The sequence below is a fragment of the Girardinichthys multiradiatus genome, chromosome 9 (assembly GCF_021462225.1).
Source record: "Girardinichthys multiradiatus isolate DD_20200921_A chromosome 9, DD_fGirMul_XY1, whole genome shotgun sequence".
Lineage (NCBI taxonomy): Eukaryota > Metazoa > Chordata > Actinopteri > Cyprinodontiformes > Goodeidae > Girardinichthys > Girardinichthys multiradiatus.
Genome location: NC_061802.1, coordinates 11,676,903 through 11,700,573, shown reverse-complemented (window position 1 = coordinate 11,700,573; position 23,671 = coordinate 11,676,903). Strand labels below are relative to the sequence as shown.

The 23,671-nt window shown below is 39.0% G+C and overlaps 1 protein-coding gene across 3 annotated transcripts in view; it reads right to left on the bottom strand.

The window, feature by feature from the left end:
- Positions 1 to 1,634: 1,634 nt before the first annotated feature.
- The window catches only part of dennd1b (DENN/MADD domain containing 1B), a 160,089-nt gene continuing 138,052 nt past the window's right edge, over positions 1,635 to 23,671 (bottom strand). For all 3 annotated transcript variants that reach the window (XM_047374224.1, XM_047374222.1, XM_047374223.1), the window contains 4 exons: positions 21,900 to 21,989; positions 10,346 to 10,431; positions 7,867 to 8,089; positions 1,635 to 7,554 (listed from right to left, as the gene is read on the bottom strand). In XM_047374224.1, the coding sequence (XP_047230180.1) occupies positions 6,682 to 7,554; positions 7,867 to 8,089; positions 10,346 to 10,431; positions 21,900 to 21,989 (1,272 nt within the window). In that variant the 3' untranslated portion in view covers positions 1,635 to 6,681. The remainder of the gene's footprint in view (positions 7,555 to 7,866; positions 8,090 to 10,345; positions 10,432 to 21,899; positions 21,990 to 23,671) is intronic.

The window sequence follows — 23,671 nt, the reverse complement described above, 5'->3', positions numbered from 1 at the left end:
TTGGCTGCTTGTGGTGCAGTTCCTAACACTGTTGCTTGCAGCAGGAAGGTCCTGGGTTCGGATCCTGGTCTGGGGTCTTTCTGAATAGAGTTTGCATGTTCTTCCCTGTTCATGCATGGGTTCTCTCCAGGTACTCCGGCTTCCTCCCACATTTTGAAAACATGACTGCTCTGTTAATTGTCCTGTCTGTATTTCCCTGTGATGGACGTGGGAGCTGTCCAGTGTGTAATCTGCCTCTTGCACAAGAAGCACTAGAGATAGGCCGCAGCCCTCACAATGACCCTGCAGGAATAAGCAGGTTGAGACAATAAACAGACAGAGTGGTAAAGTTATTGGTCTGCAGCTTAACCAATCAGATAACAAGATCCTTTTGACATGACTGACAGCTAAAAATCTTATAACAGATTGCATATTGGCATTTGTTTTGAATGTCCTCCACTTGAGACTATTTTCAAGAGGAAATCAGCCATTCACAGGTAAATGGCTGATTTCTTTTAGGGCTTCTGAACTCCTTACCAGACGAATAAGCTGCAACAATCTTCTTTCTGAAGGCCTCTTTCCATGGTGTTCAACCTCACTTCAGCCAGAACACCAAGCTGAATATCTGAGGTCTTTCATAATGTTATTAATGATTTTCACTATGATACGATTATGTGATTTTAGCCGCTTTAATTGTTTTAATTTACTGTTCATCAGATGATGCAATTTTAATGACATTTTACAAAACATAAAAGGTCTTCAATTTTAGTGCTTATTTATATTACTTTAATTTTTTCAGTATAAATCTTACGATAAATATCCATACCGTCTATCTAAACGTGTTAGAAAAACACACAGGCTGTCAGGATGAAAACATTGTGTCTTGACAGCAAGTAGCTTGGGGATGAAAACATTGAAGATTTGGCTCCATGGTCGGGAAAATGTCCAGATCCAAACTTTAGTGAAATCTCGTTAATACTTACATAAAGTTTATTTGTTTTTTAAAAAAGGACCTTAAAAATATGAAATGTTTGATATTGAACTATATACTGTAAGAACTGAAAAAATATCAAAAAACAATCTTTGTAAAACAAAGATTTGTGATGGTCCCAAAGCTTCTGGTGATGACTGTCCTTGCCAAGCCTCATGAGACATAAATCACGACTGAAAGAACAAGATCCCATCGATGTGTGTGAAATGAGCCTTCTTAGAGATGAGGTGATGATCTCCACCATCTATCGGTAGACTGATGTGGAGTCCCTGCTACTCCAGTCAGCTCAGGTGGTCCAGGAATCTGTTCGGGATGCTGGGTGCCTCCCTTTGGATGTATTTTAAGGCATGTCCTACCTTAAGGGCATGATCCAGTTTTGGTTGAACGAACTACATATCCCTTCAAGGTGTGGAAAAACCTTGGGATCTCCCAGAATGAGCTGGAAAGTGTCACTGGCAATTGGGATGTCAGGGTTTCCCTTCTGGACCAATTACCCTTGAGACCCAGTATTGGAAAAGTAGAAGACAGTAGATATTTTAGTAAAGGTATTTTATTTTGGCAAAATCCCTTAGTCTAAAATTGTGTTGCACTTTGTTTCATTCTAAATCTAAATAAGGAGACAAGATGAGCCTGTTTGTATTTAAATAAAGAGCGTAAACACAGCTCAGCATGAAACGGTATCATTTATTTTTAATTCACAGTGTACATTATGTACCGTTGTACCAGGTTACTCATCAGTAGTACAATAAATTGACCTCAGCTGTATGAGACACCTGTGATGAGCACATGCAAGAGTGCACCACCAAGAAAAAAAGATCACAAATTATAATAATCATAAAAAGCAGGAATTATCATAACTCATAAAGTGTTAATCATGATAAAGATACCAAACTGAAGAAAGCTGCTGGCTGTAACATTCAGCATGCAAGTCACAAATAAGGTTGGAGAAAAATGTTTTTGTGGTTTGATTTTATTCCATTATTCAGTGAAGGCTGCTACATCAAATATCCCCTCCTGCTCACTCCAAATCTGTAATCACACGACAAAAACAATATAATTACTGTGAACGTTACACAGTGTCATCTTAACCCTGAAATGGTAAATCTGTCTTGGTTCCTCACTCTTTTTGGAACTAAGTTACTAAAGCTTTTTAAGTGTTCCTGTCCTCCGACAGTACTCCCCAATCCAGACAAATACACAGCAGAACCAAAAAAACACCAGAGGTTTGTTTCTCAACAAGAAAAATGTGCAGCAGGCAACTTTTAACTCAATGCAAAGCATTTTTTGACGCTTTAAATACTGAAATAATACGAGTACCAACAGGACAGATACGCAACAAAGTGTACAGTACCAACATGCAGATTACAACAGTGAGCACTGCATCACAATCATCAGCCTCTTCAGATCAGAAGCCATCACATCCTTCTACACGACTTCTGCTACATGGGACATTTCTTAATGTTCTCTTCTGTTTCCAAAAATAAAATCTCCAACATTCAAAATTTAGGTGTTATCTCTTTACAATATTCAACACCAATCATAATCGTTTTATATATATATATATATATATATATATTTACTTCATGTAAAATATATTCAAGCCAGAAAAAATACACATCTATTCAGTTGAAAATAATTTTTGTATCCTTATGAAATCAATTAGAGAAACTCCTCTGAGAATTATGCCTTTGTTTAATTCAGTCCACTCAGAGGAAGAAAACCCACACAAACAATACAAACAATTAACCTACGAGTACAATCAGAAGAAGCAGTCAATTTACAAAAGAAAGATATAAAAAGAAAAATATGAGCAGGACGATTCCCACAATCCAACGCAGAAAAGGAAAACAAAGAGACTGACCACAGCTGTGACAACAACACATCAAAGTTCATTTTGGGGGATTTTATGTCTGTCTGTGGTTTAAAAACCAACATCCTCACCCCTTATCGCGATCAAAGTTGGTCCACAGTAGTCTAGAATATAGTACCATGTTGCAATTACAGAGGGTTACTTACTGTATAAGGCACACCTCACACTAAATCCATAACATAGGTCAACTCACACACATTTAAAGCTGTTTTTTATAGGGATGTCCCAAATACTCCAGTGCCACTCCTAGCAAGCCAGGCTGCTGCTTTTTTTAAATTCAACGCCTTTTTTCTTGAACAAAGTTTGTATAACGTCTTGTTTATCTGGTCAGTCTGGCAAATGTGCGTTTTTCCCTCACAATCTAAGTGCCTTTCACCCTTTAAAATTATGTTCAAAGTGAAACTAAAACTGTATTGGCGGGTGCTTGTCTCTGCCTATGTCTTGTTTGCTGTGCATAGACAGCTGTCAATGTTGGGGAGAGCAGCTGAAACACTAGACATTAAAATATATGTTGTCCAAGAGAAACAAAGTTTGTAAATCAGGAAAAATACTTTTTGTAAATTTTGTCCAGACAAATAACAGGAACTCAAATGAAATATGTAACAAGATAAAATAACACAACCTTGAGAAAACATGGAGGCGTTAATCTAGCATTCCTAACCTATCTGCATGAAAACATTGTCAGCAGAAGCATGATGTGATTTTTTTGAAGCTGTTGATGTAGAAACTATTATTGGGCCGAAATATGTTTCAGTTTTTTCTATTTCAAAACAAAGAATTAACCTGCTAGCATTAGCTTAGCAAGATGGTTAACATGAAAATCTCATCAGTAAGAGCAAGATGTGACTTTACGGAAGACTGTAGCTGTATGCTGAGTAAGATATAATTTAGAAACTCTGGCTAGGATAAAATATCTGTCAAGTTATCAACGCGTCATTATCAAACAGAGAGTAAACATGCTAGCATTAGCCGAGCTCTTCAGAAAACCCCTCCGGAAGAACATCTCATCAGCAGGAGCAAGACATGACTTTATTGAGTTATGTAGCAGTAACTAGAGTCAGACATAACTAAAAAAGTTCAGTTGAGACAAGATAGCTGTCAAATTATTAATAAATGATATCAAACCAGAGAGTTAGCCTAGCATCTGAGCAAATTGCTTTGCATGAAAATCAGCAGGAATAAGATGAGTTTTATTAGGTCTGTAGCTTCGAGTCAGATATGTTTGAAAACACCAGTCTGGATAAACTAGCCGGTGCTGTCTGATACTACAGCATCCTGAACATATGTTGGAAACAATCACGCTACAAATGTAGACCGAATCTGAGTTTCTAAGCTTATACATGTCATTATTTGAAGAACTATCACACTCTGTGGCAGCAAGATGCCTTAATCTTTTACTACTGATCAGTATCAGGGACAAAATAAAAATCCTGCCTGGGACATCCCTACTTTTTATATATTTTGAGGATTACTTGTATCAGAAAACAGGATCATATTTTTATTGAGTGGAATCAATACTGCCGAAGAAAACTGGCCTCAAAGAGTATTTCTAAATATTTGCATAGTACACAAGTTTGTTAAAGTGTTTATAGTGAGTGGGGCCAGTGCAAAAATTGTTCTGGACTTGTTTTTTTTTTTTACATTTCTTGGAATTACCAGTTTCTTTTTAGCTTTGTAAGAAGCATGCCAAAGACTTTATGGGCAAATCGTTAACGCAGAGCAGCACTCGAGAAGTGGAGAAACAGCCGCAATTAAACTGCCGCACCGACTGGCGTCTGGCATAAATCATAAGAACAACGGACCATAAATGTAGTAATCCCAACCCAAGCGCGTGAAAGAGTGTTCTCTTCCTCTGAATTTGAGGTGACGCAGAGAACAACGGGAAGCCGCGATGCCTGAACGCTGGCGCTTCTCTCCACAGGAGAGATGCTTATAAAAATACTTTAGACCCTGAACACATTACATCCACGCAGCGACTCTAAGACCTGCAGTATATTGCTACATTACAGTACAATTATCCTCCACTGCAATACAGTACACAGTGCAACTCTTTCCTGGTCTGACAGAGGCTGCATTTTCTCTTAAAACACAGAGAAAGGAAGAGAGATGGAGACAAAAAAGAGAAAGATAACTGTGATGTCTGTCAACAAATCCTACAAAAAAAACTAAACTAAGAAAGATTCCACACAGTTTAAATTAATCTTTAAAAACTTCAACACAACATAAGTTATTCCTGTTATTCATCACCCATTTTATAGTTGACATTTCTGTAAAAGGAAACAGCCTGAAGGCAAAGTGCCACAGAGAGGTTAGGGAAGTCTGAAGAGATGGAGTAAGAGGAACAGAGCTGGTTTAGGACTGTTTGTGGGATTGCTTCATCATCAACCTTCAAAGTTCGGCAACAACTGTTTTTAATTTAAAAGGTCGACACTGAGAAACATCCTGGGAGTAGCAAAAGGTAGACAGCTGACGCGGTGAGTGCCGATTGGAAACAGAAAGAAAAAGAGATGAAGTACAGATTCTGGCTTTTCCTAGTCATTAATTATATATTTTAACTGTGCTCACTTCATTAGACGTGGTTATTAAGTCTGAACAGATAGGATTAACATAAACAAAACTCATCAAAAACAATCCGTCAAGCCGTCTCTGTAAATGTTTGCTACTGTATTTAAGATTGTGATTAGAAAGTACCTGCAGTTGTATCTAAACTTTAAGACATCTGTATCAAAACAAATCACATGTCCGCTTAAGGCATTAAAATCATTAATCCAACAGAGTTTCATTAATTTCAAAGGCCTGCGTGGACATTGTGCATTTCACTTCCTGTGTCACATTTGCTGGTTTTGCAGTTTAGTACCAAGTAGTAACAGTTGAGTATTATAAACGAATCCATAAGTGCAAATTCATTATATGAAATGTTCAGATCATGATGGTATGTTAATGTGAAATTGGCCCTTTTTAATCCTTACAAAGTACTGACATGAAATCATTTAAACTAAAGTGCTCTGTAGAGATGCACCGATCAATCTGCTGGAGGTTGAAATCGGCTCTGAACACTGATCAGCAGGTCAAATGCTCAAAAATCTAATTTCCTATTGAATGCCCCAAAATGCAGGAACGTCTAAAAAAATTTGGTCTAAAACACATCAACTGTCAGAATGTACACTAGAGTACTTTTTTCAGATGAATAAAAATAATCTCATGAAGTTCAGTAACATATGCTTTAAGGCATAATGTAGCATAACCTTGTAAACACTTTTTATTTGTGTTGGATTTAGAACTACTACTTAGAACAAAAAACTGGATCCAGGTCAGACCATAAGAAAGCCAGCAGTCAGTATTGGCCAGGAAAGCCTGATCGGTGCATCTCTAGTGTTCAGATACTTGCAGCCTTAGAAATGAAGCAACTGAACTGAAAACTCTGCAGACATCTCCACCTATATTTACTTGAAATTTTATTTTATGGATGTTTAACATATTCAATATTTCAAAAAGGTTGAGCGAATTTTTAAATTTGTTTTACTTTTTTAATCTTACGTATTCCTAATCTGAATCATAATTTTATTTTTTTTTAAATAATAATTTTACTTCACATTTTTGAACATTTGTCAGGTATTCTTTATGTAATCTGATTTATTTCACCCTAGCAGATGGAGTACAGATGGAGAACTCTGCAGCGCTCCCTTTCAGCACTTCCCGCTCGTTGCTCTCTGGCTTTTTGTTTGTTCACAATGTTCCCTTTATGATCAAGAGTTCAGTTAATCAGGGCAGGGCTGGTTATCAGCTGTAATAGAGGAGCAGAACCTGAGTCAGTCCACAGACGTGGTGTCCTTTGTGTTCTTTAGGACTTCTCAGTGGCTTTTCCTTGGACCTGATGGTGGCTGTTGCTGCAGTGGACTTGAGAGAGATGCAGGCTGCTGTGAATGGGTGAGCTGAGGCAACACATGGACTCAATCTCCTCAAGCAGGCTCGGATCCTGCCCCCCAGCAGGCCCCAAGCTTTTACCCTGACCCAGGCATAGGCCAAGACCCAGGAGTCCATCTTTGGAAACCTCCTTCTCCCATGGGACCTGGATGCCGGCCTGGCTGTTCTTCGCTGCGCCCGCCTGGCTGTCGTGGTTTCCTTTGCTGCCTTGCTTCTTGATGGACCTCTCGTGGTAGTTTTTTACCATCTCTTTGGACAGCACCTTTCTCCTCAGCATGCCGGTGGACCCAGTTTGGTTCTGGCTTTGTGAAGGCTCGTAGAATTCCTGAGGTTCTGAGATGGTACGATTTCGGCTCGTCGGTTCTGGAGACGAATTTGGCTGAGATGCAGGTGCTGCAGAGCTGTGGGTGTGTGAGAGACTCGGGGATGCGGGTGTAACTTTATGGGACAGTAAGGGGGAATAGGATAACCGATGGTCTCCTGGCTGTCTTCCCTTTGGCAGAAGGTGAGTATCGGAATGGGACTTAGAGGAGTATGGAGGAGGAAGATCTGACCTGGTGCCGTTGGCATCAGGGAAAGGAGCTGAGCAGGGGGTCACTGTGGAGAAAGTTGTAGAGTTTTTGGAGCCCTTCAGGCTGCTCTTGTTGGGTTGTCTGCGTGGGGATGGAGGAAGGTGTTTTCCATGGACAGCGCTGTCATCCTGACCCATGTTCCATCCTCCGTGATCAGTTGCAGCATCAAAGCTGTCCTCCTCTGCAGCTGTGGACTCACTGAAAGGCGTGGACATAGACTGGGGGAGGTGAAATAAGGAAACCATTTGAAACAAAAGCATAAATTACAAAAACAAAAAGTAAAAAACATCTGTGCCCTATTAAGAATCTGTAAATTATGTTTTATACCACCTATTCTGAATGATATTCAGTCATGTTACAATATATTCAAACTTAACTAAAGACAGAGCTCACATCCTGAGAGGTTTTTTAAAAAATAAAACTGAATCCTACAGTTATTTGCACAAAACATTTTTTCCAATGGATGCATCCAAATACTAGTCTGTCTTCTGCAACTTGATTTTTTCACAGGTTTACTTTTTCTTGCATACCTGGACCTTGTAGTCCAAGTCATCCAAGGACCTAAAGAAGTCCAAGCTCTTGGCAGCACTTAGTTTTCCTTGATCCATAGTTGTGGTGGTCAGAGAATCCAGGATTTCCTCCAGCAGGTTCATCTGGCTGGAGGGCGAGGGGTCGATGTCCGGATAGAAGGAGTCCGAATCATCGCTGTCCTCGGTGTATGAATTGACCTCGCCACTATCTTCAGAGGAGATCCTGGATTAAAAAACAACAACAGTTATCTGAAGGTAATTTATTCTTCTTTCATGATAAAATGTTTCATTTTTAAAAAGCACAATTTATTTAAATTTAATTTTTTGTTAAACAGAAAACACGTGATTGCTAGAAGGTACCTTCACAGTTTTCAGATTAATTTTCATTCAATTTTAAATTTCTAAATAAAGAGTTCTCATCCTAGTATAAATACAAAGGTTTAGTATAAACTATAGAAAATGCAGAATTGCAAATAATATTTCTATGGATTAGCCTTTAAATACAAAACATGAAAAAAACAGCAAAAAGTGGTTGGTTGGTTGGATGGATGCAACTCTTTTTCAACCGATTACCTGATTTCTTAATCGTTTCTTCCACAACTGAAACATCAGGTGTTTATGAAATGTTCAGAGATGTTTCAGCATTTATGCAAGTGGCTTTTCTGTCAGTAACTAAAAACCAAAATATGTGGTAGATGAGGAGATCAATGCTAAAACTGTGGCAAATATGAGCATCTTTCACATAAAACTTGCATGAAGAAACTTGTTTTTTTCTTTATCAAAAAGAGAATAAAGTCTGGGATTCCAGACATTCAGATCTGGAAATATGTGCATCTAAATAAACCAGAAAGACATTAAAACGTTAATCAATGTCAATAATTTAATGCAAAAAGTGAGATAATAGTAATATTTGGGAGGTGTCAGAATGATCCATTCCATGGGCTATACATGTTGCATTCCTTGTGTTAAGATGCTTCTAATCTAAAGACACCTTCAAAAAAGTCTTCCTGGGTTGAGGAGAAGAGGGACTAGTATATTGCTCGGTGGTCCAAAGTTCTCCTTTTAGATGCAAGTAAATTTTGATATTCCCAGAGTCTGGATGAAGGAGATGCACAGAATCCAGGCTGCTAATGACTATGGTGACATTGTTTACATGACTTTCTCTACAGAGATCAGATGCTGCTTTTCACAGAGCCTTGAGGCTCATAACTGGCTGTAAACTCTATGGTCAACAGGTCATCAATGACCACATCCAGCCTGTGCTCTGAGGCTTTTATCAGCTACATTTTATCCATCTACCTGGAACATTTTACAGTAGGATCTGATGTTGTCCTTTGTATTTTCATAAAAAAATAATTCAAGGCGTCTTGAAACATCTTTAAAACCTGTGCCTGTTCTAGCATTATGAAATGTCTGTTAGAAACACTGTTTTGGGTTTTACCGTCCTTAGGGCACCTGATAAAATCTTATCTTGCATTTAATGATTTAAACACCCTAGTTTGATACATTTATTTAAGATTTTGTTTTCTATAACATTTGAAGGATTATTGTTTGCAACAAATTCTATATTATATTGTATGACGGCTCAAACAGGATTTGTCTCTGAATGAGACATACTTATATAAATAAATAGTAATGAATGAATAAATAGACTTTCCGCAGTAAGTGATCATTTGCAAATCCATAGTTATCTGATGGTGTTGGTCCACTACGTTTTATCAAGTCCAAAGTCAACAAAGAAGAAACTGGAAATTTTAGAGCACCTGCTGTAATGAATGTGGCATCACCGTTGTTGATTGCCCAGGAAACTGGCCTGACCTAAAGCCCATAGAGTCTATGGTGCGTGAAACGTGAGAGGAGACACACCAGAGCCAACAATGCAGTGGAGGTGGAGGCCACTACACCTCAGCAGAGCCACAGGCTGACCTCCTTCATCCACCACCTGCACTGATGCAGTAATTTATGCAAAAGAAGCCTTGACCATGCACTGAGATGATATACTATACAGTACATGAATAAAATGTTTGGTAGACTAACATTCCTCTATTAAAAAAATCTTTTTTATTGGTCTTATGTAATATTCTAATTCACTAAGAAACCGAATTTTGGGATTTCATAAATTGTTAGCCATGATCATCATCAAAACATTTGAAATATATCATGCAACGCGAAATAAATCTATAAGATGTATAAATTTCACTTTTTGAATTGAATTCTTAAATAAACCTTTGAGTGTAATTTATTGAGATGCACCTGAACATGTAGGAACGCTGCAGCAGTGTCCATCAAATGATCCTGTAAGTAAGAGTCCACTGGGGGGCAGTATTCTCATAAGCAACAGAAAGGTATGACTTTATGTCTGGACCAAGAGTACATCTCCTCACACAGACAACTATTCAATCTATCAGCCAAAGTTCTCCAATCTGGCATCTTTGTTTATACACAAAAGAAAAATAAAACAGCGCCTTCAACTACTCACTTGCTCGCAGTGTCCAACTCGTCATCGTCGAGCCCACAGCCAAGATCTCGAGGGCCCATGCTCATGGGAGACTTGTGTAAGTTGTGCTGTTAATGAGAATAACAAAGCGAACGGATGTGTTTACACACAGAATAATTTGATCCCGACAAAAGTGGACCCGAGGGGGCCTCAGTTACACTGTTATAATGTCAGACTGCTGATAACTAAGGTTCTGCAGAGATAGAGGGTTCCATAAAACAACAGAAAGGTGAGTGCCTATAGGAGAGAACAACTAGCTTGTTTTAATGAGTCCAGACCCTCAGGGTTAAGGCCAAATTTGTCAAACTTGGGTCTGCAGGGGAAAAAACCCTTTAAGATCCCCTGCAGTAATTTGCCAAGCTCAGCATTACATATAAGCTAAAAGGCACTTGAGTGCTGCAACATGGGTGACTACATTGATCATTTGCATTATGGCACCGGCGCATGTGATTGTGTTTGTCACCGCAGAGAGCTGAATGATCAGTGTGTGTTTGTCTGACACGGTGGGTTTAATAAGCCACCTGTGTACCGTGTTTAATGGGCGGGTTAAGAAAGAGACAGAAGCTTTACAGAGCAGGGCAGGACTCTCCCCATGGGAGCCCAAATCTGCCCCAGGCCACTTATTAACATGCCTTCCACTACGACGCACATGTTCCTCTCAGTGTTCATGTTCACTGAAGTTAACACTATCTCTCATCTTCTAATTTACACTCTTTGGTGTGTGCTGCTCACCTTCTGTGTCTGTTTTCTTTTTCTCTAATTGTCCTTCAATCTCTGTTTCCTTCATACAGAATCAATAGCTAGACTTTTCTGCAAACTCAAACTCACTTTAGATGTAATTTGTTAATAAGACAACTGTTAATGATCAACTTTTCTTTTTCTTTAAAAATATTAAATCAAAATCTGAAAATCTTTGAATATTTGATCAACTCTGACCTCCTAAAAAGAAGCTTCCAGGGTTGCCTCTAGTGACATCACATAAGGGAAGGAGAGATCTTTTTGGTATGTCCATTTGTATTTTTTTTCTCTTTATTCACATTATTTTGCTCAAGTTCCTTCTTTAAAAGTGCTTACATATAACTGCATGTCAGAACCCAAAGAACTTTGTTCTTCATACCTTCAAAACTGTCGTCGATCCCTTCTTGTTGATACTGTGATCTGGACAACTTTTGTCCCTCAGACCATGTAATGGCGGTCAAACAGAAGACTTGCTGTGGTTATGAGGACTGACCAATCTTTGCCAACTGCGGTGGCGATTCATTCTTATATTTAACCGGGTGCTACGGTAAGCTGGGCATCTTCAAGATGTCATTTGTACATTTTTCACTAATGTTAGAGGTGGGCGGTGCTTCGTTCAATAACATTCTGGAGGCGCCCTTTTATGGAAACAAGCTGGTTCCAAATCTCAAAGTGAAGAACTTCTAAACATCCAAACCCAGAACAAATGAGACCACCATATTGCCCTTTGCTTAAAGTTACATTGTGACTGACAGAAGCAGCGCCATCTTCTGTGTCTAGATGCATCTCAAGGCCAAAAAGGCAGACATAAGGGGAACCACATCATAGGTTTCATAAGCAAGAAACAGGCATGACTTGGACCTAAAAAGGCACGCTGTTTTTGTTTTGTTTTTAATGCCGGTGATTTCCTGGGTGGGTTTCTAATCTTAGAAATTTACATTTTTAACCCCAATTTTCCTGTTCTAAATTTCCTCTACACCAAATTAAAATAAGCCTTCTCTTGACATCTGAGCGTCAAACAGATTCTAGAAAAATGTAAGATTTTATTTGGCTTAACCCTAATAGAAAACAAACTGTCATCTTTTGATTAACTTCCCCAGTCTATAGTGGACCCGTTTGTCTTATAGATTAGTAGATCATAATTTATCTTAATTTCTTTAGCTATAGTTCATCAATAGTGAGTAGACATTTTCCTCCACAATTTCTAGTAAACTCTTCCACGTCTTTCAATAAATATTCATCCTTCTTTCTTAAGAGAGACACTTTTAACCAAATGGAAAGGTGTAAGTCGTGCGTAGTGTTTAGTCTTGTTAAAACTTGTCAAATGTTGAACGTTCCCCTTTATCTTTACTGATCAGCTTGATTCTTCTGCTCCTTGTGATATCATCAACTCAAATTCAGACAAAGCAGAAGTAGCAGTTTATTTCTTATTTTAAAAATGTAATTTTATAAAATCCTGCAGCCGAACTCCACACTTCCTTACCAAGCCACGTTTTTATTGTCAGAGTATAGTTGTTAATGAAAATTATACACTGGACGGTATCTTTAAGTGTGCTTAGCTCCACCTCCATGTTTTTTATTCATGCACTGTTACTCTGGAAGAGGCGAATACACAATAATGAAACTCTTCAGACAGAAAATGACACCATAAGTGAGCAGCTTGCATTAAAGATGTAAAGAAAAACAGTCAAAGGTGACTGAAAATGTGAGCAGCGAGGATGGTGATAAATGGAAAGTGGAAGGAAGGAAATGCAGGAAGGTGAGGGAAGAACTGAATTGATGTGTAGGCAAGTTACTGGGGGTGAGTAACTGCGAATCAAGCTGGTCCTGATTAGTGGACCCAGTGCCAGCCAGACAGCCGGAATGTAACGTGTGGCTGGCCTGCCCTCATTTAGAGCCCGTGTTCGGCCATGGGAGACGCACACACATGCACGCACACTATCACATCCGCACCCTATTACCAAAAAAAATACAAAGAGTTAAAGTGCCATTTTCTCCATAAAAGTCAGCGGAGGAGATGTGTGCAGTAGCCACTTAAGCCTCTCAGCCATCAGGCTAAACACGAACACATGTGGTGGCAGCGCTGATTGGTCCGAGCCGCTTCCCCTCCATGGTAGCTTGCAGCTATAATGAAAGAGATTTCAGAGGGGCTCAGGCTTGGGATCCCTAAACAGCCTTTAATGGATTCCTGTGTCAGGGCCGTAAATCCGGGGCCCAGGCGGACACGCAAGCTAGCCGGAGCGGGCCGGCAGAGCGAAGATGCACCTGTGAGACTCTGGGGAAAGGTCTGCTTTGGACAGAAACACTTCCACAGATATATGACGAGCACATGTGTCGTGTGATTGTGGTGCAAACCGTTTGTTATTTCAACCAGGCTGCGTCTGAGAGGGCAGGCCCCCCTCTCTGCATCTAGGTGTTTATTAAAGCAAGGTGAACCCAAACACCACCAGACACGGGTCACAAAGCCAGGCTCTCTGATCTCGGTTACAGCTTTGGTGCCGTCTGCCTGAGAGGAAGTTCCACGGGGAGCAGTAAATGGATGGGACCTCACTTCACGGCTTTATCAATTTGTCATTCCTGCTCTTCATTGTGACCCCGCAGTGCAACATTTAAGATTAAACTGCTGCAACAACAAAGCATTTTACGACTGAAGCGCCAGCAGCTGGTTCAGATCATTTTCTATTTTTTTAAAAACAAAACACCAACATGGTGGATTTGTGTTGATGAAACCTACAAGGTAAAACACTCTCCAGGGTGGTAAGAGACGTCGGACAGAAGCTGATTCACAACAACAATAACAAAAACATGCAGGCATTCACAATAAGAGCTTTTTCCTCCGCTGAAGCTGTGACAGCTCTGTCACCATCCCACTTCTCCCCAGGCCTGACAGGGCAGTGGAGAGCATGAAATAGGAGAACAACAGATTATCATACTGCTCCTTCATTAGTTCCTTGCTGTCGGCTAATGGGAAGCTGAAAGGTGAAAATGAAAAAGCAATTCCCGCTCCATGCCTTCCTGTCTCTCATTTTCTCCCTCCGTCACTCTGCTGCCACTGACAGATGTCACCGTTTCCGTCTGTCTGGCTCTCGATTCCTTCCTCTCCACCGCGTTGCCACAAGTAAAGACCGAACACAATCAGAGCTCAGGCAGTGAAGGAGTCACGGGGGAAGCAGGAGAAGTGAAAAAAAACCCTCCAGAAATGCTAAAGTTATTTCAGGATCTCGATTCAGTATTTCTGCATATGCAGAGAAGGCTGCTATGTTTATTTAATATGGATAAGATTTGGCATGTCTACTTCTTTCTTAATGCATACAAGGTGCATTTCTTTCCTATTTGCATCTTGATTTTTATTATTTTGATGAGTGACCTTTAAAAAATACAAGAAAATTAACTCCTTCCTGAGTTTCAGATCAAAATATTAAAACAAATTAGGCTTTTCCTAGCCTATACCGGCATAGACTATAAAATATTACAGAGAAACAATCTGCCGCTAATTCTTTGACAGAGGTAGTTTGAATCCAACAGAACAAGAAGCAATTGCATGATTATCACCATTAAGCCATCAAAGCCTAGGTTCCTAATCATGATAAAGTTAGACAATTGGTGACAGATCCTTTACTGCTATACACCAGTTTCACAATTAAATGGAACAAGCATTGAATATAAAAGATGAAAATGTGCTCCATTTTTCTCAATAGAGAAAGTATATTTGAATCCGAGAGAAAATTTAAGGAATTGCATGAATACCCCAATTCATGCATAAATGTTTAGAACCTTTAGCTTATATACCAATTTAAAAAGAAAGTGCACCAAAGTACAGGCTTTCTATGGGTGCACTTTTTAATTTATTTGTTTATGATGTTGTGACATTCATGTCCTTTATTTACAGTTTTTAAACAGAAAATTGGCATGGATGTGTCGGTTATGCAGCAAGGGTCCCGAGATTGGGAATTGAACCCAGATAGGTGCATCAAGGACAAACAGCCTCTATATGTGGGGTGCCCCCTGCCTCGCTATGCCACACGCTGCCCCAAGGCTGGTTGCTTTTAGACAGAAAGATGGAAATACCTTGTTTTGATGCTTTAAAATTGAAAGAAAGTACTATTAAATCATTAGAAATGGTTTTCTTTTCCTTTAGTGGGGAAACTCAGGTGTACTAGCAGGAAAGTGACAGAAAAATGGAAGTAAGAAGATTCACACATAGGGGAAAAATATAAAAACAAAAATAACAAATTCAGGTTATAATTAAGTTTTATTATTTCACCTTCAGTACTTGCCAATAGCTATCTCTGTGCATCTCTATCCATAATTGTGAGAAGACTTTGCCTGATAGTAAAAACAGATCAGCAAAAGAGGGGAAGAAATGGTCAGAAGACATTTTAACATCCAAGAGGCATTATTTATTCTACAGATGCACTCACCAGGCTTTTCTAGGCCGATTTCCGTGTGCCTTTGAGGTCAGACTGGCTGATTTCAATTTTTGTGCAATTACAACCTTCTAATAGACTAAACGTGTGCTGCATGTTATTGCATTGAGGTAGTTTTGGATCCAACAAAAAATAAGTAATTAACAGATAAGCCATATTCATGCATCAAACCATATGTCCCTGACCTTAATATGTAAACTTGTAAATTTGTAAACTAAAAACAAATGTGTTAAAGTACATGCTGTTAGTTGATGTGTTCAAAGACTTGAAATGGTGGGAGTTTTTAGTTTTGATGCATTTAATGAAGAGGAGTAACACATTTGATTTTTCGGCATTTGAACCTGCCTATTACCAAGCAGAGCTCATCTGTGAAAACTGATTCTGATCTCTAGATGATGGATCAGTTCATCTCTAATAAAAACAGCAGTCAAACAAAAGCAGTCTTTCAGTGGAAAAGCTGTAAAAAAAAAAAAAAAATTGCTTATCTGTACATTAAATGCATTTTTTTGCTACTGCCATCGTAATGCAATGAAACTATGAAATGCATCCAAATTTGTATGTCTTTAGATTTACACAACAAATTATATCAAATGGTCATGCACTAACTCCATTACAGTATCCCGATGAGGAGAAACAAACTTTTTCGTCCACTCGCCTTTTTTTCCTGTGTGACCGGTGATGTGAAACAACTCCGCCTCTCTGTAACAGGGCCAGAAAACGAGCTTAACATACATTTTATGTAGTATTTCTGAGTGGACAATGACCTCACAGCTTGGCAGAGCATGTTAAGGGATGCTGGTAAAATGCAAACAAACGTTGGGGAGAAGCACAACATTCGAATATGAACGGCCAAGTATGTGTAATAACAATAAATAACAGCGTTGGAGGAGAGAGTCACTGCTCCTCTGTCCAGCTGGCTGCTGCTGAAAGGCTGCTTCCTTTCTGCCTAAAACAAGAGCAATATAGAAGAAGGAGAATGTGAAGTATGCTCACTTTTTCAGACCAAACTAAACCCCTTAAAGTGAAATGACCATATGCCTGGAAATCGGTGCAGCACTTTAAAGCCACCAGTAGATGGCAGTTTAGCTCCAGAGAGGAAGGCAGCAGGTCTCGGAGGAGAATAGGAACAGAGCAAGTGGAGACAACAAATATATACAAATAACCATGAAAACACATGCTCAACTATAGAGAGAGACACAGCTCTTAAACTAACCTGTGATGCATTCAAATATTTATCATTAATATAAGATATTATCATTATAATGGAGCTAAAATGCACAGAAAAATTTACATTTCATCCTGACAGACAATCAAATATGCTCTATAATTTAAAACTCATTATTATATAATGAATTATCTATTATCTATTCACTTTTTACAGAAACTATTTCTTTGGTGTACTCTGAATACAGTGAACTGTCAATGAGCAACGTGTGTATAAATCAAATTAATAAGAACAATCTTTCAGTTCCAAGACAAATTTCAGCCCTAATTTACATTTCCTCAGAATCATACTTAACCACTGCAGTCTGTGAATACATGAGACACAAAAACTCACCCGAACAGTCAAACATGCAGCTGTTAAAACACCTGCAACTTCTCTTTCCTGTTTTACATCTGTGTTAGCCCCCCTGGTCTCCCCTCAACCCCGAGTTGCTCTCCAGGCTGGCATCCCTCCTACCTCACCAGGTGAGAAGCCCAGAGCCTGGGGCTCAGCCCGGCCACGCGCCTGCTGGCTGTCATTGTCCATAACACTGTCCCAACCTCCGCTCTCCTCTGTGCTCTTAACAGCTGTCATTCTAGTCACTCCGACCTGAGGCAAACTGCAAAATGCATGCCTGTTTGTGCGCGCTGAGCACAGAAGCACAATGTAGTCTTTGGATTAAAGGGTTCTGCTATTTGCATTACAAAAGCACATAAAACACACAAGCAAACATGCTGCATATAGTAAAATAAATCTTCAACACAATCTGGTGCTAAAGAACAAAAAAAAAAAAAGAAAGTCGCAGTCCAATTCGGTCTTGCTTTCGTCAAACGAAAGGATTCATGCTGTAAAATTTTCTTTTACTGTGATTAATTAAATAGAGACAGACAGAGATGTTGGCTTAAAATATGAAGAATGATAAAAATGAAGCAGGAATTTTTCCTTTCCACAATAAGGTGGAACGCCTCTAATTATTCAACATTCTTTGATGACAGACTGTTCCTTTAACACATAAGCTGTATGGTTAAAAATATGTATATATGGTGCCCTGTAAAGCTATTCACACCCCTTAAACTTTTTTTTTTATATGTTGACACATATTAAAAACACATACAAACACAGTCGTTAATCCATTTAACACAAGCAAATAAGAATAAAATATATATATATATATTTTTTTTTTTTTTTACAAATAAAATCTTAAAACGCTAACTTTGTATTCACCCCCTTTACCAATGAACTACTGAGGGCAACTGATTTCAGTGGATTTTATTTAGGGTTATCAGAGTAAATAGAGTCCACCTGAGTGTAATTAAATCTCAGTATAAATCCAGCTGATCTGTGATTGCCTCAGAGGTTTGATAGAGAACATTAGTGAACAAACAGCATCATGAAGACCAAAGAACACAGTAGGCAGGTCAGAAAGAGCATTCAACACAGAAGTAGGCTACAGGCACATGGGAACTTTGGAGGAGCTGCAGGGACCCACAGCTCAGGTGGGAGAATCTGCAGTCCTTAAATCTGGCCAGCCGTGGTGAAACATGGTGGTGGCAGCATCATGAGTTTTACTGCCTTCTAATCTGTTCCCACTCAACTAAATAAATCAAAACCATATTAAAGCATTATTTTTAGATTTGGCAGCTAAAGACGGTCATTGTAATATTCGCAGATGGTATGGACAGATATTTGACCCTAAAAGTGGAGCGAAGAATAAAGGGTTGATCAAGTAAAAGGGAGCCTGCCTGTGGGCAGGCCGAGTGGGAGATGTTTGCAGGTAATTTCAGTTAACCTTTATTTAACCGTGTTAGTCTCGTGAGATCAATTTCTCCAGGAAAGAATACCTGGTCAAGATGGTTGTGGGCAGAACGAACATCAGTATCAACAATGTATAGGAGACAGCTTCAAAAAGAAAAAAAAATACAGATAAAAGGTGAAAAACACCAAGAGAGCTGGAACAATAGCTGTTTCCACCAACAGAAATGTAAATATGTTGTGCGATAAACAGGTGAAAGTAGAATGGAGTGCTTTCAGAAAAGACCTGGACAGCATATTTATCTAATCAAACACTTGCCAAATGATTTTGGCTATGCTTCTTTTTTAAGTGTCAGGAAAATGTGTCCTAAATCTGTGGAAAAATTAAAAAGAACACTGAAAATAAGTCAGATTTATAATTTCTGCAGCATTCTCTACAGAAATGTTTGGGGAGTTTCCATCTTTTGAGGGTTAATGAACACTGAACCATTAATTATCAATATCCTCTTGGCTTCTGAATTTACAGTCTTTGTTTTCACTTATCATATGTCAAACACAAAACCCTTATGAGTTTATAAGAGTTTTCATGTATGTTTGAGTAATTATTAATTAGACAAAAATAAGTGGGAAGGGCCAGTAAGAAAAGAATGTGATGGACAGTGTGCATGATTAACTAGAAAGTGATTGACTGCATGTAAACAGACACAAAGGCCATGCTGCGGGACATGCCGTTCTGTGTTCTGACCATCCCTCCTCCAGTGGTCTCCAGGGACCTGTTACTGTGGCAATGAGCAGGTCTCAGTGGCATGAACACGGGTGTGAGTGTATATCCTGAGCCCAATGTGTGCACGCGTGTTAACAGTCAATCTGTGTGTGCGCGACCCGTCTTTGTGTGCGCCCCCGGCTGCGGGGGAAGAGGAGGAGGAGGGTGTCCGAGGAGGCCTTTAGAAAATCCCTAATTGCCGTTCTCCTCTCCCCCCGCCGCCACACCTTCCCCACGCTAAGACTTTCCAGCTTCATCACACACACAGGAAACACAACACTAATTAGACACAGCACAACCTCTCCTAATCGCACCCGTACACGGCGGCAACCAAAATGTCAGCGTGTGCATACAGGCATCCATATTTTTTTTTTTCCCGGAGTCCACTTACAATTTAGGTATTTAAAAATAAAAATTGGAAAATCCTCCACTACAGAGGTGTAGATATGAGGTGGAAGACGAAAAAAAGGGTCTTGCAGAAGAATGACCATTTCCAGATTTTGTTACATTATAACCACAAACCTGATAGACAACGTAATAGACAAATAGAAAGTAATGAATAATTGTTGAGTTTTTTAAATATTTCGCAAATAAACATTTGACAAATGTGGAGTGCATTCCTACTTAACCTCCTTTACTCTGATACCCCCAAATAAAACCCACTGCAAACAATCGGCTGAACAATGTCACCTAATAGAATAATTTGGACACATGCAGAATCTTAGTACAGTTTTCAAAACGGTTTACATTAAACAAAAAATATATATATATGAAATGTGTGCATTGCATTTGTATTCAGCCATTATGGCACCATTAGATTACATCTGTGAACAAACACCTCTGAGAAGACCAGGAAACAAAGCAAACAGATCACGTTGCGTAGAAATTTAAAGCAGGATTAGATATAATATTCCTAGCATTGAACATCCCACTAAACCCTGTTCAATCCATGATCCAAAAACAGAAAGATTGTGGCAAAACTTCAAATCTAATAAACTGATGTCAAACTAAAGTGACAGGCCAGAAGAGTGGAAGTAGGGAACATAGCAAATATGTGGGAGAGGCTGCTCAGGCCAGATGAAACACAAATTGATCTTTTTGACCTACATGCAAAACTCCATGAGTGGAGGAAAACTAACACCCTGAATATACAGCATTTTGCTGTAGGGACATTTTTCTTTAAAAGGGACAGGAAGGCTGATCAGACTTAAGAGCAGGACATAACTGGAGGACAGCTTGTTAGAGGCTGCAAAATACTTGGAGCTTCACTCTCCAGCAGGACTACAACACTAAACACACAGAGAGGATGGAATGGTGTAGATTATTATTATTAATCATTTATTAAACCTTTATTTATACAGGTAGTCTTATTGAGACACGAGTTATCATTTACAAGAGATACCTGTTAGAACATACGTAAAAACCCTCAGGCTCATAAATTCATTTGGCTCCATAAACTCAAATCAGGGGTGGCAAATGTGTTGGAGCAGGGACACTTTTAAATCATGCAGGACTGGGGCTGGTCACCCCTGGATTTGATCACAGCATACTCATGTGTTAAAATTGAGCCAGTCAAAGTCCAGACCTAAATCATATCGAGTCTGTTTGAAGCCTTGAAAAGTGATGTTCACAGGTGCTAAGCCTGCAACATGACAGACCCTTTAAGATATTTTTCAAGGAAGAATGAGGAATGAAATTAGTCTATAGATGTGCAGAACTGGTAGAGACATCCTCCCCAAAGGTGTGCAGCCCTGTTATTAATAATAAGCAGCAAAAGGTCGCTCAGGAGGCCTGAATACGTAAGAACACTACACTCTCAGATTAACTTGTAGAAAATCTTGACAATCATGTATCATCCCTATCCTTCCACTTAACAATTATTCACTACTTTGCATCAGTCTATCACATAAAATCCATTTAGGTTTGTGGTTGTGACAAAATGTGGAAAAGTTCAAGGGGTATGAATACTTTTACAAGGGAATGCGCAAGAGTTTAGCACGACAGTGTATAACTAGAACCTTGCTACCCTTTGAAACTTGTGTGCACATTTAAAAATAAAAATTAAACTGCCTTATTAGTTTGTTATAATTAAACTAGAGAACATACATTCCTCATGTATTTATTGATGAATGTGTATTTTGCACATCAAGCGCCAGCTCTGCACACCACAAAGACCACATTTTTGCAATCCATTTATGGAGCACAGGCAAATTCTTCAGAGAAAATGCTGACCAGCAGATGAGTTGCTACGACTGTCCGTGCTGTTCAGAGGAAAAATACTGAGTGTACAACAACAAGCGCGTTGAAAGGGGAGAAAAAATGCTTATGATTACATTTGGAACCCTGACAAACGGCTGTATTTCCAACAGACAGGGTGAGGAGGGGGGAGAAGAGAAGTAGTATGGTGAGAAGGCAAAAAGATCTGGAGCTTCAAAAAATATATATATAAGGAGTAAAAATGCAAGGAGAAAAGAAAGTGGACAGAAAGTGGAATCGTGAAAGACTGAATCCATGTTGGTCAAGTGAAAACTGAGCTGTGGTGTGATCAGTCAGTGTAAATGTTCACAACTCATTTACTGATGTGCATCTGTGTCTGTATCACTGTGTGTGTGTGTGTGTGTGTGTGTGTGTGTTGGTGTGTGTACGCCGTACCCGTCTCATCTTTTGCAGTCTCCTAGGAGACAGGCTCTTGGTGCTGGTGGGAGACCCTGGACGGACTGTCATCCCCTCTTCTTCTTCCTCCTGAGAGAGAAAAGAATGAATATGAATCTGAGAGTTTCTGTGTAATGACTGATCAGTGCTGCCAGAATGTGTGGATTTCTAAAGTGAACATATGCGGCACATTGTCCAGTAAATTGCATTTCATTCACAGGTTAAAAGGTCAGTCTGCTTACCGCATTTATATGTAGCCCAAAATAAAAGTATTTACCTTAAAAACCAAAGTTATATGACATAAATGAGCTGTGTTTGGTTCTTGTGGGCCAGCATCGGATTCTTAGAGTATGATAACCTTGAGTAAAGATATAATAATTTACATTTAAATAAGTATCTGAAACAAAGAAAATAAGACTATAGTGTTTCATGCTGCAGAAACAGCAAAACATATTGATCATCACAGTTATAAATAATGATATGTGTAGGATTTATTTATTTTAATTTTGATACATAAATTTTTTATATATTTTTATTAAATATACTTATTATGCAGAATATTATCCCTTCTTGCTTTTCTTTTCCTAATAGAGTAAGCTGATATTAGCCGGTAAATTATCGGAATATCTGCTCAGCAACTAGCCTGCAGTCATTTTCTTAAGAGACAAGCTGTTCTTAGCTTGCCCGCCTGTAGTTTTATAACAGCATCGTTACGAGTGGTGCTCCTTTAGTTCTCAGACCATGATTGGTTTTGTTTTTGTTCGACCAGAATTAGTTCAAAACAGCTGAATTTTCTTTTTCTTGTAAGCATTAAAAAGTGTAGGGACTTTCTTTTAGCCAGTTGACCAGCAGTGTGCAGCAACAAGTTTGGGAAGGAGCAGCGTTGTGTTAGTCTATGCTCCGGAGACCAGGAAAAAAACTGGACACTCCAACCCTTTTCTGACATCTATCTAAAACAGCCAGGTCAACCTAAGAATATTATTGACTTAATTAGTGTTTTTGCAGAAGTAAATAACAAATGATTGAAATTGTATCCATGGATTAAAAAGGGCATACAGCATTCAACACAAACTCATTCCCTAGTAGACAATATTACCTATTACAAGACCCTCAAGCATGAACTGCTTTTTTTTTTGCTTCATTATACAAAAAGATCTGAAACTTTAAAGAGAAAGAACAGCAAATCTTAGATTTTAGATAAATCAGCATAAGTTAAGTAAGGAAAGCTGCTATGTACACAGTTGTAAAAAAGTAAGGAAAGCACTTTAATATTTTTTTTTTTCAATGTTTTTGTAAATAACAAACCTCTATTGAAATGGCACCTCTTAATACCAGAGGCATGCAGCATTTAAGCACAACCAAATTTAAGGTATTATTGAGATTTTACAAAAATCCTTAAAGGATAAATGTTTCCTGTTGTCCACAGCAAAGGGTGGAGGAGGAGCATTGATGTGTTGCTTTCCAAAATTACCAAATTTCTCTCGTAAGCTAAGGAAAATTGAAGATGCTTTCTTTCAGTCTGCTGACTAACAGTGAGCAGCAACAGGTCTGAAAGGGGTGGTGCTGTGTGACTGTGAGCTCCAAATATTCAGAGAAAACTCCGCTCAACCTTGCACTTTCTGTGGCATCTCATTAAAAACAGAAACCTTACAAAAAGTATGATGGTAAAATCTTTGCGGATCTGAAACCGTAACATTTTAAAAACCAGGATTTGCGCCTTTATATATCAGTAGAAAGCCAATGCCTACAGGTGAAAGCCTACTTAATTACAT